This window comes from Mastacembelus armatus, chromosome 17, assembly GCF_900324485.2.
Source record: "Mastacembelus armatus chromosome 17, fMasArm1.2, whole genome shotgun sequence".
Taxonomy (NCBI): Eukaryota; Metazoa; Chordata; class Actinopteri; order Synbranchiformes; family Mastacembelidae; genus Mastacembelus; species Mastacembelus armatus.
In genome coordinates this window covers 15,363,055-15,383,434 of record NC_046649.1, presented here as the reverse complement: position 1 = coordinate 15,383,434, position 20,380 = coordinate 15,363,055, and the positions used below count along the sequence as shown (strand labels likewise).

At 39.9% G+C, this 20,380-nt stretch overlaps 1 protein-coding gene across 2 annotated transcripts in view; it reads left to right on the top strand.

Annotated features, from left to right (window-relative positions):
• The window catches only part of adgrl2b.1 (adhesion G protein-coupled receptor L2b, tandem duplicate 1), a 78,951-nt gene that overhangs the window by 28,553 nt on the left and 30,018 nt on the right, over window positions 1–20,380 (top strand). For both annotated transcript variants that reach the window (XM_026313493.1, XM_026313491.1), the window contains exons 3-5: window positions 5,813–6,026; window positions 9,846–9,955; window positions 13,709–14,509. In XM_026313493.1, coding sequence (XP_026169278.1) covers window positions 5,813–6,026; window positions 9,846–9,955; window positions 13,709–14,509 — 1,125 coding nt within the window. The remainder of the gene's footprint in view (window positions 1–5,812; window positions 6,027–9,845; window positions 9,956–13,708; window positions 14,510–20,380) is intronic.

Here is a 20,380-nt window from a genome sequence, read left to right as displayed (position 1 = left end):
CTCCCCTCGTTCCGTACTCGTTTTCTTTGATGTTCGCCCACGGGGTCAGGGATCATTCAACCAATCGTCAGAGGAGAAAACCTTGATTCTTGCGGCCAAATTAAGACAGAGTCATTATGCCTTCTACTCTTATAGGCTTTTATGGGCTTTTTTAGGTCTAGCTCTGCTGAGATGAATTCTTCATCTGCAGTCTTCTGCAGCCAAGAGCTGGCTGTCCTGGAGAGCCAACATAATCTACCGTGTCGTCGACTGTGCATCAGTTGTAGCAAAATCTAAACATTTTTTTCACATTGTATAAACCCAGAGAGTGAGTTTTTTTTTTTTTTTGCAGCATCAAAACAAAACTGTGCATTCTCAGTACTTTGTGGGATTGGTAAATACTATAATTGGGTTTGCATGTTTAAAGGAAAAATCAGGTATTTTCAAACCTGATCATTTATCTCCCAATTGTGGCTATCATGACTGATGGGTAATAGTATCTTTGGATTTGAACTTTTGAGAAACATGACTTTGACAAAACTTATAACAGTACAATCAGCATGTGGGACCTGAAGGATCTATCATCTAGCATGCATAATACTACACCTCTTGAGTTGGTGGAAGCAGCAAGGTATTTATTTTAATGTTCTCAAGAGAATCATTTTAAAATGAGAAGCCTGAAAATAGTTCTTTAATATGCCCATGAAGGCTGTGTGTTTGATAAAATGCTAAAAGACTGATGTTGAAACTACAAATCCCATGGAAAAAGCAGCTGACGATCCATGCTAATGTTTGCAGATTATGTTAATTGCAAAGTTTAATTTCTTACACGTTTGCTCTAGTGTTTTTGATTTTGTAAAGCCATAAAAACAGCACCCTCTTCTTAGAGTACCGTGCAAACAACTGTGGCATGTAGAGAAATAAAGACTGAAAAATACTGAATTTACTTCATAAAATCATGCTGCTTCCTAAAAAAGGAAACTGTAAAGGAAACAATTCATGCCTGCATCTGGTAGGATAGGATCTAGCTTCCTCTAAATGGACCCACCTGAGGAGTTAAGAGGCAGTAGGGTATATCACACTGTGCCTCAGCAATATGACAAATCCTCCCCCATAAACCCCTTCAACGAGACATGAGTCAACATAGAGCATTTGATTCGCTCTTCCCACTTATGATTTTTTTCAGGAAAACATTCAGGAGACGAATTAAAGAAAAGGCCATGGTTCTGAATACAAATGGTGGTTTTGGAATTTGATGTAGTAACACTGAATTCATATAGCCTATCACTAGAAACAAGAAAAGGGATATGACTGTGAGTGCTTCGTCTAACCACAAATGGACTCCGTCCTATATTGCCAGTTTCTATTTTAGAATACTTATATCGGAATCAAGAGTGTCTGATATCAGTTGGCTGGGAAAGCTGGGTGTAGCCCCAGCGTTTGTGGTCTTGTCTGACACTGTCTTTAGAAACAATTCCCAGCAAGGTGGACCAGAGCGGGGATTAGTGCCATGGGAAATGGTGCCATATGTCCAACTAGATTTTCAGTGTTTCACCGCTTTTCGACAGTTGAAATGAAATATGAGCCATTGTAGCATGGTGAAACGATCTCAGGGTGTCGTCTGTATTTGAAAAGCAAGTGTTATTTTGTGAATCCCAAATCTCCTTTCTCATCTCCCACCTCGCTCCTGTGCGTCTCTCACATTTGATGGACAGTCATGTACTACATTTGTGAACTTGTGTCGCACATTTTGGGCAGCAGGACTGAACGCCTTCCAAATGCAGGGATATGGAAATGGAAATTTTAAGTGCTGCCTTTTTGTAAGTTAAAATTAGTCCAAGTATTCTGTTTGCCAGTTTAAAGACATGTTCAGGGACAGTTAAGTGTACTTTTGTTTTATTTTATTTTAAATGTAACCTGACAATGTTTGTTGAATTTTATTTTTCAAGCCAATTTTTTCCTCTGGCCAGCAATCAAGAAGTTCCAGATTAGATTAGACAAACTGCAGTAAAGAACAAAGGACTGGAAAAAAAGAGGACCACATTATCAAAGCTCTGTTGCCTAATACTAGAAATTGAAATATGTTTTTAATTTTTCTTCTTTATAAATTCCCATTGAAAATCTTTCCTCCACTCAATCACAACATGCTGTATGACCACTCTGTCACTCCGGATATTGGATTATGTAGCCATCCCCCGCTGGTGGAGGAAAAGCTTGACTCTAAGATCTGCTCTTTCTTCCAAAGATGTTGGCTACCAGTAACACTGAGAATAAAACAACATAAAAAGACAAACAATCTTGAAGTATTCCTGCTGTGACCACGGTTGGGGCACTCTTATTTGACTAAAGGCTACACCCTCCTTTATGCTGCAGAGAAAGCGTCCCTGTCAAAACCAAACGGAGAACAATAGGGGCCAGCCTCAGGGAAACAGGGCCATTTGCATGCAGCTGTTTGCCGTTTCCAGGACCACAAAGACCAATCAAAGAAACCTTAATGGAGGATGACAAGCATCAACCCGTGCCTTTGCTTTCTGTCTGTGCCAGCCCTCGCCACTTGGTCTACCCTCCAAAAATGGCCCAGTTTTTTCTTTCACAGATCAAACATTCCTTCATTTTTTTTCTCCCATTGTCTGGTGTTCTGATGCTGTGGATTTTGTAGGGTTAAAAGGTTGGTCATGAACATCTTGAGAGCTAATACACAGTGCAACAAAGATGAACCTCAACATGTGTGTTATGGTGTGCCGTTCGCAGCCACCAAATGGTAAAATCTCAACACCAAACCTCCATTATCTTTTCATTTCATCTCCAGGGTTTTAAAAGCCACTGAGTGTAACTCCGTGGATGGTTTCAGATGCATCCATCTGAGCCGCAGTGTTACTTCCAATTTCAAGGGTGTTGATAGAAAACAAAATATGTATTACGGAGGTGGGATTGGGGTGGGTGGGGGGTGGGGGGTTCTTACCAGTGAATTGTAGGCTGTCAGCAGGAGAGGAAGAAAAACTACCAGAATGCAACATATTGAGAAGCAGCTCTGGCCCTTGCTTTGCTCTCTTGAGCTCAATAGATGGCTTAGCAGGCAGGTCAGGAGGAGGAATCTGAAAAGCTACTTTCCTCGCAGTCACTTACTGACCAGAATTCATGATAAGGCTTCGTGTCAACAAGGCCAGGAATAGAGATCACAGCCAATTATAACAAAGTCAAAGTAGTTTCCATGGCAATTTGACTAAATGTTCGCTCTAAAGCATTATTCTGTTCCTTCACAGATTTTTAATGTTGATCCAAAGTACAGATAAAATCCAATTTTATATATATATATTGGTTCCTGCAAATTCTTGACACTGTTTTCCCTGCAGCCGGTGCCCTTCTGTCGCAGTCTTCTACTGCAAAGTTGAGCAGTCAAACAACACACAGAATGCAAGATGAAAAGATTTTCATGCCTCCCTAAGACACTTACATTTGTTCTCACAAACAATTTTCTTCTCTTTCCAAAATCTCACAAAACCTGTTTAAACCAAGCTTTTACCTTGTTAGCTGTGCTTAAATGCTAAGATTTGAAGCAACAACCAGTTTAGTCGACCAGTTCAGCTCTACTCTTCCTCCTACAGAGCAAAAAAAAAAAAATCTACTTTATATATATTTTAACTTTCTAGACAGATTAGTCATTATTGCCCATTTACAAGTTGACAGGGCAGTCGTTAATGAGGCAGAGGCCATCCACAATTTGGAGAAGATGCAATTTGTTCTTTAGTCTGCCAGTACAGTCTAGATACACCCCCTAATTGATGTAGTGTTAGCCTATGGCCAGAGAGATCTATACAAGTGAGGGAGGCAGAGCCCTGCAAGGCACAAGCCTAATCAATCGCTAGGCCTCTGTTGACAGCAGCATGCCATCAGGACATAGTGGTCTGATAGATGGGTAGAGTCTGCCAGTGGGTAGCCAGAGAAAGGAGGTTACGAAGGCAGACGGCTTGTCTATGTGTGTGTCTCTGAGGGTGTTTTAGCTGAATGATTGTCTCTCTGCTCAGAATTTTTAAACCCCATGAAATGCATTCTTTCGATATGCTCTCTAGTGCTATGATAAACCCGTCACTCCTTCCATGAGGAATGGCAGGCGGGACAATCATTAGTCTTTGCAGGAAAGCTGGCAACTTCACTCTGTGTTTTATCATCCACCATTCTGTGCTGGATTTCTGAAAGGTTTGGGTAATTGTAGTGGTTATTGAAATATATGGAGTGACCCCACAACCCTCCACTTATGGATCAGCTACACTGACGTCCCCTAATGAGGTGATAAACAGTCCAGCTAAGCAGAATCTACTGGCCATTAGATAGATCATGGTATTATAATGAAATGTCCAGTGGCTGAGTGCCAGAGAATTTATATCATTAGTTTCATATTTTGTTATACTTCTACCACGGGTGTGTAGAAGTTTTCCCTAATATGTGATGACTCCAACATTATTTTTTAACATTAGTTTCTTAACAGTGTATGTTTCACAGATGTCTCCCTTTTTTTTTTTTTTCTGCTTGCTGGTGTCACATGTGCACGCTGACACAGAATATCATTATAAGTGAGTCAGGCGCAGCAGGCTGAAATGACTACCAGACATGTGGGTCGGGGGTTTCAGGGTAGGAATTTCAAGCCGGAATCACTTCAACTTTGAGCAGTTCAAACAATGCTAATTGCATCAGGCCCTGACTGTCAAAAGTGTAAGGATAATTAGAGTGAGGGGGCAAAGTGAACCCAGGGTGGTAAGTGTTGTACATGACAATGCTTCGGAGCCAATGGGAGCATGGAAAAGGTAACAGGCTGAAAAGAGGGCTAATTAGGAGAAAGCAGTGCAGAAAATACAAATGGTAGCTGCCCCCTCGGGGACCCACTATCGCTGCAAACAACAGCGATTATTGACAGTTCATGCAGTGCTCTGCTTGCACTTCTTAAATGGAACACATTTGCATGTTCTACTTAGATTTTACCTAATTGTTTTCTCAGAATTGCAGACAGTTAAATTTTTTTTTTTTTACTTTGGATCACTTTAACCTCAGAAAATGGATTTCTCTTTCTTTCTTTTTCATTGCTTTTTTCCTCTCTTTGTAAATCTCCATATCTGTGCTTCCACTGTGATATGACCTTTTTTTATAAAGCAAAGGGATATACCAAAGAATAACCTATTTCACTGTGATTTGCTGAAATGGGGGACAGATTTGAGTGAAATTGTTAATTTTCCCCCATGTAGCGTAATTTGGCTGTGCTCCCGTTTGCTGTGTTCCATGTATAGATTTTTCCTCCTGTGTGTCCAGACAGTCCCCTCTTCGATCGCAGACACTGTAAAATGGATTATATTACACTACATTCTGCTGGGATTCTGCCTTACCTTCACTGTTGCTTTACAGAGCAAGCAAAAGAAACAAATGAGGTGGCTTGAATGACTGTAAAACAAACTATCCTCAGTCCAGATAGATTTGACTCTGCAGTAGATGTTCTCTAGGTGGAGGCCATCCTGATGCTCTGGAAGCTTAGTATTTGCTCAAGAATTTATGAGGTTATCGTTGATCTCCGATGAATTAAGATTTGATGTCTTAGCCAACATGTAAGACCACAGAGATGGAGAGCTGAATTTCCCTATTGCTGAACTATGTGTAATGGTCCATCTGTTTGAAACTGTGGTAAATGTTGGACTGCTGTTGCCTGTTTATTTTATGCCAGTAGATTTTTACTGCATGATGTGTGGTCTCACTGTATTGTAGCAGCAATCTTTTTCTTATTATTTTTTTGAATATTTATATGCTAAACATTTTCTTCTCTGTCTCTTTGTGTCTCGCCCTCGGTCAGGGTTCAGTCGTGCAGCCTTGCCTTTCGGGCTGGTCAGGAGAGAGCTATCATGTGAAGGATATGCAATTGATCTCCGCTGCCCAGGCAGTGATGTCATTATGATCGAGACGGCCAACTACGGCCGGACTGACGACAAGATCTGTGACGCTGACCCATTCCAGATGGAGAATGTCAACTGCTACCTCCCTGATGCCTACAAGATTATATCACAAAGGTAAACAGTTGGGGAGAGGAGGGATCCTATTTCACAAACATAACCAGGAGCTGGAGACGAAAAGTATGGAGCTAATTTTTTTCTTTGCACATAATTTCTGTACACAAAAAAATGTTTATACGATCACCCCTGCTTGTGCCGCCACCTACATACCCGAACAATTAATCAACATCTCACACCTTTTCAGTTTTTTATATTGCTTCATTGACTAGATTATGTAGGTGGCATTTTGAAATTCAGAAAACTGGGGCGCAGATTAATTCTTGACAAGCAGGAATTGACATCCATGCTGGAGAGCTCTTCATTCCAGCTGTGCGTTGTTGCTGCAGTTTGAGTCATAATCAGAGTAGCTCAGACAGACTGGGAGTCACACGAACACCCTCTTAATTCCCTATCTGGAACACTGGGCTTACTTTGTTTAAACCCTTGTACTGCATTGAAGTGGCTTTGCCTCAGGTAGTGAGGCCCATCATGATGGTCGTGATTTTACCCATCATCATCCCTTTTATCTTGGTTACACTCTCAAAGGATGCTGCCTCGCTGTCAAAAGACAGTGCAGCAACACTTCAGCTCAACTGATGCTTCCCCTTAGAGGTGTGTGTATTTTTAAAAGGCACTGGATGAACTATTCATAAATAGTAACCAGTACAGTTCATCTTCTAATGCATGCTCTGCCCTAACCTGGCCCCCGTTTAGCTAGCTTCTGAGTATCATCGCCCACCATCTTCCACCTCTGGGTTTCCCCCTGCTTCATTCACTCGATATTTACTCCCATGAGATGCAGCACAACAGAATAGCTCAGGAATAGATCAAGTCCTGCTGTCTTACTTTTGTCTTCCTGAATGTACAGCACAGTTCCAGTACACTCTTACAGTGTGGCTGACAGTGTCCATGCCCTTCAGTTTGAGTAAAACCTGCTACATTGCGCACCACTGCATTTGATGTCAAGTCAGACTCACTTGCTGGAGTTGCCCTTCAAACGTATCTCCATTGAAGATTCCCTGGAGGCAGAGTGTGAGAGAAAGCTTTGAGAAGATGCTGTGCCACAAGCCCATAACCAGAATTATTCTAAGGATTCAGATCAGAAGAAATGGGCTCCTGACCGTAATTAAGGTTGATGTGATAACCAAGGATGTTAAAGCAGTCACAAAGCTTTGTGAGACCCCGATCAGTCCTCCTTTAGCCTGCAGCCAACTGAAACAATGGGATATTTAAACTGCGTCACATTAAAACACGGTACCCTGCCAATATTGTGAAGACTAACAAAAGGCAATAGCACTGCAGACAGATAAACAAACATATTAAACAAGATTGGGGAGATGGAAACAGTGGGAAGTCTGCTGCACAGAGTGGCAGTTTTGTGGGTTTGGAAATTGCGATAAAAGTATTCATCAGCAGCAAGTTTTTTTTTTTTTTTTTTTTTTTTAAAACAGCAAACAGCTAGGCAGGAATGAAACGGCTTGATTTTCAACATCTACACTAAAGTGTTTTGTCAAGTAAAACGTTTGGTTGTTGACAAAAAAGAAGGTGGCCAGATGAAAAATGTATGAAGGAACTGATGGAAACTCCAGTTACTGGGCCTGTTTAAAATTCAGGTGCTCATTCCTTCACAAATGTACTGTAAATGGATGGTGTGTCTGACCTTTCTTTCTGCCAGCCTCCATCTTTCTATTTTCTTCAAGTGGAGGTACACAAACTCACTTCCCTAAAACAAGGCTGTTTCGCTGATTTGTGTCACCTTATTTCAAAGGCCACTTACTCCCTGATCAAGTAAAAACTAATAGAATAAATCCCCTACTGGTGCAGCTCTTGGATAGAAAACAAGTAGGACTCAAATACTCCACTGCCATGAGATTGCGCACAGTGCAATAGAGATTATATGCAGTGATTTCAGCAGCAGTTGAAAACAGAGGAAGCGTGTCGAGATGCTTAGCAACAACGACTCCCTTTGCTCCAGAGTTGTAGCATCTAAAAATTACAGTGCAATAAATGCCAGAATGATGAAACAAGTGTTTAGATCCTCAAAGCTATAATAATCAATATTTTTTATTAACAGTGGATCACATTATCTGGTGTAATGTGAGTGGTCGTTAATAGTCACAGACCCACTGAGAAATAACACGGAGGACCTTGCCAACCATCCTTTTTGATCTTATCAGCATGGTTACGAGTCACAAACGGGCGGCTGTTTAAGCCAAAAGGCTTTGATAAATCTGTCGCTCCCCGGCAAACGGCAGATATACAAGCAAGACGCTTCTGAATATAACAGAGAATGTAGCTGCTAAATAACTGGCTATTTCCCACAGGAGTTGGTGGAGACCAAAGCTGCACTAAAAGGAAAGTGAATATTGATCTACTGTTATTCAGCAGGTGGTCTACATGAATGCTAATGTTGCCTTGTGTCTCCTGGGTTTATAAATAGGCAACTGTTTGCTAATATGTGCCATGACAACTTGCCCCCAAAGAAACATAAAATGGATATAAAGGAAGCAGGAATGGAACAGGTGTCTAAAAATTGTACATAAGTACAGTACATGACTATATGTACTTTCCATAACTAGAAACTGGTGTGGGTCTCTGAGCACATTTGAAGTGACTCCCATCTGTTTACATTTAGATGCTGTGTTCTTTCTCACAGCAGGTCTCGTTCACAATGAAGCCATAAAAATGAATCCCTTAACTGGAGCTGGCATATTGTCACTGATGTTTAAACCATCACTGATGACGCTGAAGCTATTTGTTAACTTCATAAAGGACTCGGTGTCTTTTTATACACATATAATGTTTAAAAATCCATTAGTGAAGGTGTTTTGCTATGAAAATGTAAAGCTGAATTTAGAAGGAAAAGCCTCTCTGGTTAATGTATATATACATTCTTTACATGAATTAACTGTAACATTATGCATAGTTAAAATGCATAGTCAAGACATTGTGTGGTTGTTGTGCAGCTCTAACCCATTTTGCAGTGACAGAAAGCCTCTTGGATTACTAATGGTTCTTTGAAAGTCATGTTCAATGCTGAAATGTATGTCCAAATTGCATGACTGATGCTGACCTTCTGAAATATTTATCTCAGACTTCCAAATTGTCGAATGTCCTATTTTGGTGCCATTTTTTTTTTTCTTGTTTGCCTCTGTTACTGATGACGTTATTCTGAATTCCTCGGCCTCAAGAGAGCTTGATTGAAGTGGAGCCAATTTCACCCTATACAGTATTTACAGAAATTCAATCCTCTGCTTTTTTTTTTTTTTATGCTCCCTCCCATCCCCCCCGACTTGAACATTTTAGCATCCATAAACAGCAAACCGTAAACACAATTCACACATCAAACAGTTAAGTCATCATTTCATATTGTAAGGAAAATAACCTCTTAGTGAAATGAGACATTCACACAGTGTTTGGTGCATACAAGCAGAGGAGCCGAATCACCAGAGGCCACCCATTCCAGTTCACCGCATGTCACCGCCACCTGTTGTGTGTGTTTTAATGAATGTCTTCCCTTTCAAAGAGGTATGAAGCCGCTGTTAAAGGAAATGGCATTGTTAATTCTTAACACGCCTTTAGCTGCTCTCTTGCTCGGTTATTCATTATCAAATTCATTCTCATTCATTTACTCTTCCTTAATGCTTTCATTCCTCTCTCTGTTTGCCAAGGTTTGAACTAAACTGCATATGTGAGAGTCCTGGCTGGGATTTCAACAATTTCATTTTAGATATAACAAAGAATGTTTCCCCCTGTGTGAAATAAATGTTGTCTTTGCCCAGTACTCTTGCTGTGGGTAGTCATGATCAAATCTCTGGTCAATCTTTTTTTTTCTAGGTGCAACAACCGTACGCAGTGTGTGGTTGTCACTGGCTCTGATGTCTTTCCTGATCCATGCCCTGGCACCTACAAGTACTTAGAGGTCCAGTATGAGTGTGTTCCCTATAGTAAGTATCGCATCCAAATCTCATACTGAACTCTTATGTGTTTTTAAAGTGTCTAGACTAGACAGATGTGCTGTGACTCCACATTCTACAAATACAGCTTATATGTTTACTTTGCAGATAACACTAGTGGAAGTATCTGGAAGGAGATTGCAGCAGTAATAATGATAAATTATGTTGAAATAAAGTGTTGGAGTCATTTAAAGAGTCAGTTCACCCCAATTACGAAGAAACATATTTTCTCGATTACCTCTCATGGAATGCAGCCATGCAGATAGTTTTGGTTTTATTTATTTACCCTGCTTTTAAGATTTCTGCCTTTAAAGTTGGGTTCTAATGGCTGCTTCTTTTTTGGATCTGGTTCATGGTTGGCAAAATATCTGTACCTGTTAGGATCCAAGGCTGACAAATCTATCATTAGACTTTATTATACATCTTAATTAATGTTAATTCTGTAATGGCTTAAGTGAAACTTCTGGCTCATGTCTTGATAATGAGCTCTCTGCAAGCCAGTGCCTGTACTCAGCATAATTGTAAGATCGTTTGCAGTTGGAAAGAAATGCCACCCTATGACCACTAGTTTACTGTGTTTACTTAAGACCAACTTTTATATCAAATTAATATTTTAAGCTAATTAACTCAAAATCTGTGATGGAACACCAGTTTTTAGAACAAGTAGCTTGAGAAAAATGAGGTGTAAAGATACAGTAAGTTATTTATTCTAGCTAACACATTTAATTAAGATTTTCATGTGTTTTTAGGTTGTAGCTACTGGGTTTAAACATCTATCACATCCCATCCGTATTTAACTGATTTTTTTCTGCAAACAGCATGCTCTCCACCCGTTACCTGTATTGATTATCCTGTACAAAGTGCTTATGCATTCCTGGCTGGCACTGGGCGAGAGGTGGGGCACAGCCTGGACAGGTCACCTGTGTGTCACAGTGCTGACACAGAGAGACAGACATCCATTCACATCCATTCACACCTATGGGCAATAAAGTGGAGCCAGTTAGCCTAACCTGCATGTTTCTAGGATTGAGGGAGGAAGCCAGAATACCGGGAGAAAACCAATGCAGACGGCGAGAACATGCTGTTGACTGCTCTGCAGAGAGTGCTGATAGTACAGTTGCCACTTTGCTAACAGAATTAAAAGATGAAATTTAAAAAAAAAAAAGCTACAGGGAAAGCTTTCCAGAAACAGTCTTCCTGTTACTCTAGATAATCCACTGACCTCACTGTGAGCAGTTTTCTTTGGAAATACTTTTTACTGAAGAAATAATCCCTACAAAAATGTTATTTTTTCACTGCTGTGTGACCCACAAATAGCATTCCATTCACTTCTTTTGTATTTATGTGATGGCAGAAAACTACATGATTAGATTCCACTAACAGTAACTAGAAAAAAATACCCTTCTTTGTAATTTGGATGAACTGACCCTTTTAAATTAGCTTCAGGTTTGGTGCTGTTCACTGATCATACAGTATATCCAGTGGGAACATAATACAGAGAATATAAAAGTAAAAAAATCTAAAATATTGAGATAATTCTGTTTTTTTTTTTTTTTTTTTCATATTAACCGACTTCTTGTATTCAGGATCAGCTCATTGGTTAAAACCCAGTAGTGATTGAAACCCTGTCTCTGGTATCTGATTTAAATTAATCTACCTTAAAAGGGTGTTTTACAGTCGTTCCTAACAGCAGATGTAGGCATCATCATCCTGTGAAAGTACTTTGTATTTAAATTGATGAATTATAAACATTTTCAGAAATATTCACTTTTTTTTTCTCCTTTCAAACAGACCTCCCTTTTACCTCCTGCCTCCCCCACCCCCACCCGACTAACCTCTTTGCTCTCATTTTTTTTAACCTCCAATCTTCCACATATTGTCTCTAGCCTCTACCTCCTACATCCAGTGGCTGCAGCTAAACAGTCCACTAAAGAAACCCATATTAGGTTGACTGTTCATCAGTCATCTCATGTCCTGTTGCTCTCTTTGGCTCATTTAGGAGTTTGGTCTCTAAGGTTAGCACTGTGTCATGTTTTACGTGTGTGGGCGAGGGAGTTCGGAATCGAGTTTTGATTTGTGTTTATAAAGTTTGAACAAATTACACCCTCAGTCGATACATGCCAAAAATAACTCCTGTGCTGTTTCTCTAAGTATGTTATTCATCTGAATATGACTGGGACTTTGAGAACTTTTTTCTCCTGCCACTTATGAGAAGCACTTTGAGAGGGATTTATTTTGCTTTTACAGTGACCAATGCATTATGTTGTTGGCAGTTAAAGATGGTAAGAATGAAAAGTTTAATGCGCTTGAAAGCACGGCACATAGTTTGTCTCCAGTCATAACTTCTCTGTTTTTATATCCTAGGATAAGAAGCCGTTACACTTAACAATTCATTCTATTTCTCTAGGTCCTCTTCCCTAAGCAGCCCTGCAGTCCATCTCACAGTCATATCCTCCAACTAATTCTTCTCCTTGTACCTGATAGTTGACTCATGATAACCTTTCTCTCCCTTTTGCACTCTTTTTTTGCTTTCTTTTCCAATGCCTGAAATAGAAGTGGAGCAAAAAGGTAAATGAGTGGTCTGGTCCTTCCCTCCCCCTCCTTCAGCTCCTTGTTCTGTGGTGTTGAGTACAGCTCCCCTTACGTCTCCACCCCCCTCCTGATTGCCTCTCCTGTCAAATGCTAAACCCATAGGAGGATTGTTTGCACCCATGGAGTCCAAATGAATTTCAAAACTGAATTTCAAATGACAATCCACGAACATGGAAAATTGTTTTTCCTCACAATGTGAAAGCAAACACCAACTGTTTGGTGTTGATTTGTTCCAGGGACTCTTGCTTAGCACTGTATTAACCCTTGAAGAATGACTAGTTGTGTAAATATATTCTTATTTGGCTCAGTTTGTAGTTTGCTTGGCCCAACTTGTGCTGCACCCATAGCACGTGATGTGAAGTAGCAGTGATGGCTGAGTGAGATTGGCACAGACTTTAAAAAAAAAAAAAAAAAAAAAGTTTGAAAAGGAAACAAGAATTCACTGTGTCCTTTTTTATCCAGAGCCAATTAATTTAAAACTGTCTAAATGGGAACTTTGCCATGGCCTCCCTCACCCATCAGTGTTTACTCTTGTCTTTTGCCACAGAAATAGTGAAAATCCTTTACCACTCTTGTCTGATCTATTCCCCAACCACCACTTTCATTTTACCTCTGCTTTGCTGCTGCCACCACCATTGACAACCTGCTGTTCACTCTTATCACAAGATGTGAAGTCTGTTCCCTTATCATTTTGGTTTATGACCTCAGTCCTGTGAATATGCATGTGCAGTGTGTCCATATTCCCAGCTATTGATGTAGCATTTCACATCAGAAACAGGCAAACATATAGAATAAAACAAATGTGTGAACTCTACTTCTCCAGTTTCCCATGTCTTCGTTTGCAGGATTTATACCTTTTTTTGTTCACATTTTATTTCATTTTGTCCCTGTTAGGATGTAGCAGCAGAACCTTGAGATGCAAGTTCTCTTAACCTCACATTTCTCATGCTGAATAATCACTGAGACATTCATTTATTTTCTTTTTTCCCTATTCATTAGCAGTAGTTCAAAGCAATAGTTAAAAGATTTCTCCAAGTCCCTGAACTTTTTCCTACTCTTGAGTTGTACAGCAGCAAGAATGATGTGTGTGAATTATGTTGTATGCCTTTAATATTTTAACTCATTTTGTTTCACTGTCTTCCCTGTCACTAGTTTTCATTTGTCCTGGGACTCTGAAGGGTGTAGGAGCCGCCACCTTCCTGTTTGAGGCAGAGCAGCAAGCAGGGTCGTGGTGCAAAGACCCGCTGCAAGCTGGAGACAAAGTCTTCTTCATGCCCTGGACGCCATACCGCACTGACACTCTCATTGAGTACCCGTCTTTGGAGGACTTCAAAAATGGTCGCCAGACCACCACTTATAAGCTGCCGCATCGTGTTGATGGGACAGGCTTTGTAGCTTATGATGGTGCTATCTTCTTTAACAAGGAACGCACGCGCAACATTGTCAAATTTGACCTGCGCACACGTATCAAGAGTGGTGAGGCTATCGTTAACAATGCCAACTATCACGACACCTCACCCTATCGTTGGGGTGGCAAGACAGACATTGACCTGGCAGTAGATGAGAGGGGCCTATGGGTTATTTATGCCACAGAGCAGAACAATGGGCGCATTGTGGTGAGTCAGCTCAACCCATACACGCTTCGCTTTGAGGCCACATGGGAAACAGCGTATGACAAACGTTCTGCCTCTAACGCCTTTATGGTGTGTGGCGTGCTACATGTGGTTCGCTCAACCTACGAAGAGAACGAGAGTGAGGCCAGCAGGAGCCAAATTGATTACATATACAACACCAAGCTGAGCCAGGGCGAGTACACGGACATCCTCTTCCCCAACCAGTACCAGTACATCACTGCTGTGGATTACAACCCCAGGGACAACCAGCTGTACGTGTGGAATAACTTTTACATCCTGCGCTATGATCTGGACTTCGGGCCACCCGATCCTGCTGAAGGTGAGAGCGGCTCTATTTTTGTTTAGTTCACCGTGTTATTCTTCTGTTGTTTGGCAGCAGTATGGGATGTCACAGATGGCTGCCTTTTAATTTTGGATGCAATTCAGGTGTGATGAAGAAAAGAGGGGTATGTTAGTCTTGGGGAAAGGGCTCATTTGCAGATAGAAATTACAGATTCACCTTGGAATGAGGGATAGCTCCGAGTGCAATCGTGCCTCTTGAAAAAACAGTTTCTTTATTACCATGAGGGAAGCTGAGGCATTCACTCCAGCTCTAGCTTCGACCCTATCCGATTCTTTAATCTCAAGCCTTATCCAAAACCATTATGAACACTGCCCTGGTGAACTTCCCTCTAAAGCTGCGAATGCATTTAAGAAGCATTCTGCACAATATGACAGAGGTTATCCTCTCCTCCTTACTGCAGGATTTCAAGTTGTGTTGCCATGGCTACCTCTTCAACTTAACAGAAGCTGTTTTTTGTAATAGATCAGGAGATAATCGCCAACCTATTGTGGTATAATATTTTTAAAACCACCAGTCTGAAGCATTATATACCAAATGGCGAACTGGAGAAGAAGAAAAGGTTGAAAAGTGAAAACAATTACTGAGAAGAATCTTTTCAGGTGGTTATGGGCCTTAAATTCATCTGTTAAATGCTGAGGTGGCATACGTGTCATCAGAGAGGGATTTCACATCAAGCTGATAATGGGCTTAATTACCTGACTGCAGCCTTCTTATCCCATAGAGCCGGCCTTGTTTCTCCTGTGTGAAGGTAGGGGGTAATAAGGATCATGACCTGACTCCATGTTGTACTAGAGGCTCAGGTTGCCCCCGAGCACTGGTCGGATCAGGTTATGATTTTTAACTTCTGGATATTTGGGAGGGGTTGCCAAGGGGGAAATCTGATTCTTGACCGCTGCTGTTGAAGGAGGTTTGATGTCTCAATGGAGGCTGTGTGCTCCTGAACTCTGGCCCCTTGTCAACACGTCTGTTTGTTTTCCTGCCTTTCCCTGGAATGTCCTCAGAATGATAACTCGACACCCAAGGGGTAGCTCCAAGTTTGTGTCTGTTTTCCTAAACAACCAAAGCTTCAATTAAGAGTATGTTAGAGCAGATATGAAAAATACTGAAACTAATGAGTTCTTCATGCATGCAAACTGCCTGCTCAACTCTTCACGACCTGATGTATGTAAATGTAATTAACAACTGAATTATCATAATTACCCTCCTTGTCTCAGAATAAGCTCAGGGAGAAGAGGAAAGTGGCCATCACAGAGCTTTTTCCATGAAGGGTTTAATGTGCTCTCTCAGCTACTGTAATGCCTCGGTAAACATAAATGCCACATAGGCTTGGTGTTGCCACTTGCTACAGGAACAGTGCATTTAATCAAGGAACGCAACAGAATTTAGTTGTTGATTTCACTTATTATTCTAAGTACCCGTTTCCAGCCACTGTTCTGTTATTGCGATATAATCAGAAATATGTCTTTCCAGCAGAACGTGTCAATGTGCATCATTAAGTGTGTTTTACAGGAGCTGAAGAAGGCGAGAGGAGGCATCTCAAGATGCAATGGCCAGCAGCACAACACTGGCCTTTGTGAATGGCACTCGCAAATAATTGGTTCTTGTTTATTCCTTTATTTCAGAGCTACACCTTTAACTTCTTTACTGTGTAGCTATTAGGATTTATTGCCACCCATGATATGGCATTGAATTAAGCAACCTATTCTGCAGGGTAATCTAATGGTGCTGAAATAATGTTTCTCTCTCTCTCTCTGAAACTTGAGGCGTAAAGGAAATTAATTGTGCCCATTAAGATTCATCGACCACAGACTGAAGTTCCCCCGAACACAAAAACCCAGTATATTTCCCTACTTTGTAGAACTCATGTAACACAATGAGCGTTCGTGTCCTTTTCTGTCAGAAACATCAACCTTGACTGTAATGCTCATCCTAGAGAAGAAGTGATGTGCCAGCAGGATTAGGGGTTTATATTAAGGGGTTTTAGCAAAGTGATCAAAGCAGCAAATAATTGACCTTAGCAACTTGACGGTATTTCCTTTACATTGTGCACAGTGTTAACACTGCAGGTTTCTTAATTCTGGTCCAGTTTAAAGTGATTTGCTAAGATCATTCCCCATATTGATCTTTTCACTTATTGTTCCAAACAACTGACACGCATTTAAAGAAAACATCTATGTCTGTGCATTTTGAAAACAAAACAGCAATGATCAATACTTAAAGAGCCCACATCCTCAGAGGTCTCTCTAATAGAGCTGCATGCCAATACAAGGCACACCTAACTGCTCATCGTTACAAAACTTGGAGGGACAGGGGTATGCAATCTTGTTGTTGTGAAAAGACACTAACAAATTTCAGTCTAGTGAATTCAAAAAAACAATCAGAAGAACCAGTAATTACCAAGTGCATTTCAAAGTAACCACGAGAGAAAGGGGAAAATTAATTTGTCTTTGAGGTAGCATTGATCTGAGGCCTTTAAGGCAAGAGGCATAAAATTAATGGCTTTGTCCAAAAGGCTTAGCCACTCCGAGTAATCTGGGAGCAGTGAGCACAAGTGGGCCCTGCGTTGAATTGAAATGTCAGGAAAAAACACTCTTTCATACTTTCATGTCCTGCATGCCACACATATCTATCATCACAAAGCTGATTTTTTTTTTTCCCCCTCGCTGCACTTTGGTTTGCCTTTATATCCGTGAATGACACCTCCAGGTGAGCCTTGAGATGGAGGACATTTATAGATGTATCATGAACTAAGCCTGTGTTCCACTCTCTGAAGCGTGATGTTCGGCAGCAGAAATAAAGGCTGAAGTAAAGGACCGAGGACATTTGAAAGAGCTCTAATTGTTCTGCTTGCTGAGTTATGGCAGGGAATTGTTTAAGAGGACATTATAGGCATATATACCAAGGAGGTTTAGGAGTGCAGTTGCTCATGGGCATATTTCTGGCTGCACACATTCCTACCTGTCTGCATGCTTATGTCTTTATTATGAGATGTTTTGCCACCTTCCTCTGATCCAGACAATCTAGTTGTGACTGCCTTATGTCTGGTGCTCCAGAGTATTCAGTTTCAGGGCTCATAAATTACCCTGCGCAGACACAGGATATGTCCAGCAAAGTATTTTCTCTCTTCTTCTCTTTAAAGAAGTGTCTGTAAGTTTCGACAACTCGACAACACCTTGAGTTTTTTTACACTTAGCATGAATAATGACATAAACCTCTTGAATTAAAAACTGCACATAAATTGTCTTGTGTCCCTTCAATGCCAAGCTCCGTGCTCCTGTCAAGTAGGTTCGAATTAAACAGTGCATATAAACAACCTAATGTAAAATTCATGTCTTGTGGGATTTGTTTCCCTGTCATTAATTACCAGTACGGACTCTAGGTAAAGAGGCAAAAAGAACAACTGCTGCTCTCACACAGTTCTGATCCTCTGAGACTAGTCTAGTTACAGAGTCAATCTGAAATGCTCAACGAATAAAGGCACCTGGATATATTGAGTTTGAGAACAAGTCTGTAATTGTCTGTAATAAAAAGTGATATAATTTCATATTTTTGGGGGATGCTAGCCAGGCTAGTTTGGTTTCATGATCAGAGTTTTTTTCAAAGTTTTCCAACTTTTTCAAGAATAATTTGTGTTATGCACAAATTTTTTTATACCATATTTAAAGTACAATAACAATATATTTACTGTGCTGTCTTTTTGTTCACAACATGAGGAACGCGTCGACTGTTTGCTAGTACATTTAGATTGATGGTAGAAAGTTTGCTCACCACTTTATAGGGTTGAGAAACAGATTCCTGATATTGTAAGGAAGATTTTTTTTTTTTTTTTTTTTTTTTACTGAGCTGAGTCTATTTGATTTTTTCTTAAACTATATGAGTCTATTTGTTATTGGGTAATGAGGAGCAGCCTTGTAAATAATTTATCTTCACAAATTAAACCAATTAAAACAGCTTGATTTGGCTGCAAGCTGTCATTGCTCTTCCCTAATAGCAGGTATTAGGCTGCTTATGATCCATTTGTTCCTGCATTTATAGGGACAGGTAGATAGTTTTTACTGCTCTGACTGCAAGTGTGTAAGCTAAAATAAAAATGTATTTTTATTGCAGTGGTGTAAGCTGTAAAATCAAGGACAAACACAATATCTAAGCCTCTGATCGCTAGATTACAGTTTAATATTTTTTGTCATCTTCCCTGCATATACTGAAATGACTCTGGAGGGCTATAAAACGATAAAACTAATTCTGCCTCATCTACATGTCTTGACTGATGATCTTGCATAATGATTTTCCTTCCTTTTAGCTCCTATCCAATTTACATGCTCTGTTTAGACTGGTGACAGCCATTTTTCAAGTGTTCAGTCTCAAACTATTCCATTATTTACAAGAGGTATAATTCAGCATATGGCAACAGTATGCCTTTGGTGTCGTATTGCCCATGAAGAGTGACTTCACTGCCTCTTGAGAGAAATGGTAGCTAATTGGTGCAGCCCTCACTTGGTTGAGTGCTATCAGAGGACATAGAGCTCTTACTGGAGGGGAATCTGCTGTTCGCAATCAAAAGAAAATTGTAGTGTGCATGGTGCAGAGATATCAGAATAAGTCCACAGATGCAACGACATCTGACAAGCCCATTACTTGATGTAGCATCGAATATATATTTTGTATATTTGATGCTGTTCACATACTACTCTGAAATCAAACCCAAGAAACACTGACTATGAACATGCAAGATTATAGCTCGGCTTTGATTTAAAAAAAAAAATCACTCAGCCAAAATCTGAGTGCTCCTGCTAATTAAAGCAATAGGTTTTCATGATTCTGACTGAAAGAGTGAACATGAGAAGGACAGTGATCTGACCATGAAGTGAAAAAAAAAAAAAATAGACAATGTTAGCTTGGTCTCAGAATACTGTGATAGCTATTCTTTTTCAGAATATTTAACATTTCATAGACTTACACATAATCAAGTTAATAATCAGCAGATTAATTGATAATGAAAGTAATTGCTAGGTGCAATCCTAGATAGACATATTCAAAATTACATGTGCATTTATGAAAGTAGCAAGGCTGAACAGAATATTTAATCTCTTTTTTACTAACCAAATTTGTTCTAAATTTACTATAAAACTTTTGGTTATTGTAAGAGGCTAATTGAGAACATGGCATTTCAGTGCCTTTAAAGTCCTATTTAACACCAAAAAACAGAACCTCTAACTCTACTTCAAATTGTATTACCTTTTTATGCCTTCTTTATTGAAGCAATAAAGATACTATATACTATCAAATTCCATTTACATTTGTCAAGATGAGAAAAAAACATTAAAATGAAGAAACATATTTCTCTATACTGTATGATAATCTGTGTTGAAATGTGTGAGGTGTAGGTGCAGACTCCTGATTTAAGCACTACAGTCTCAGGAGCAGGTTAATCAGGTGATGCAAGAATGCTGTTACAGGCAGATGCATATTAAAGCTTATATCAGCCTGCGGAAAAGCAAAAGTTTGCTCACGTATCGGGAGGCTTAATATTCTGAAACCTAATTACACTTGCCCTTGTATTGCATTATATGTGTATATTGAATCAACCAAGTCAGCTTATGAACCATGAATCAAACTTTTCCTGAGTCAATAAAAAATCTTCATTAGTCATACATAATGTATTTGAAGCGTTACTTTTAGAATTGTTATACCATTATATTGTAGCCTTTTAGTCATTTGTCTGTTTAAGAAATAAAAAGTATTTAGTATCAAATCTACTTGTATTTTCAAAAAAAGTAAGAGGAAGACTGGCGATCTAGTTTTCCACCAAGAATTAGATGAAGACCTTTTCAATTATTTTTCAGTTGA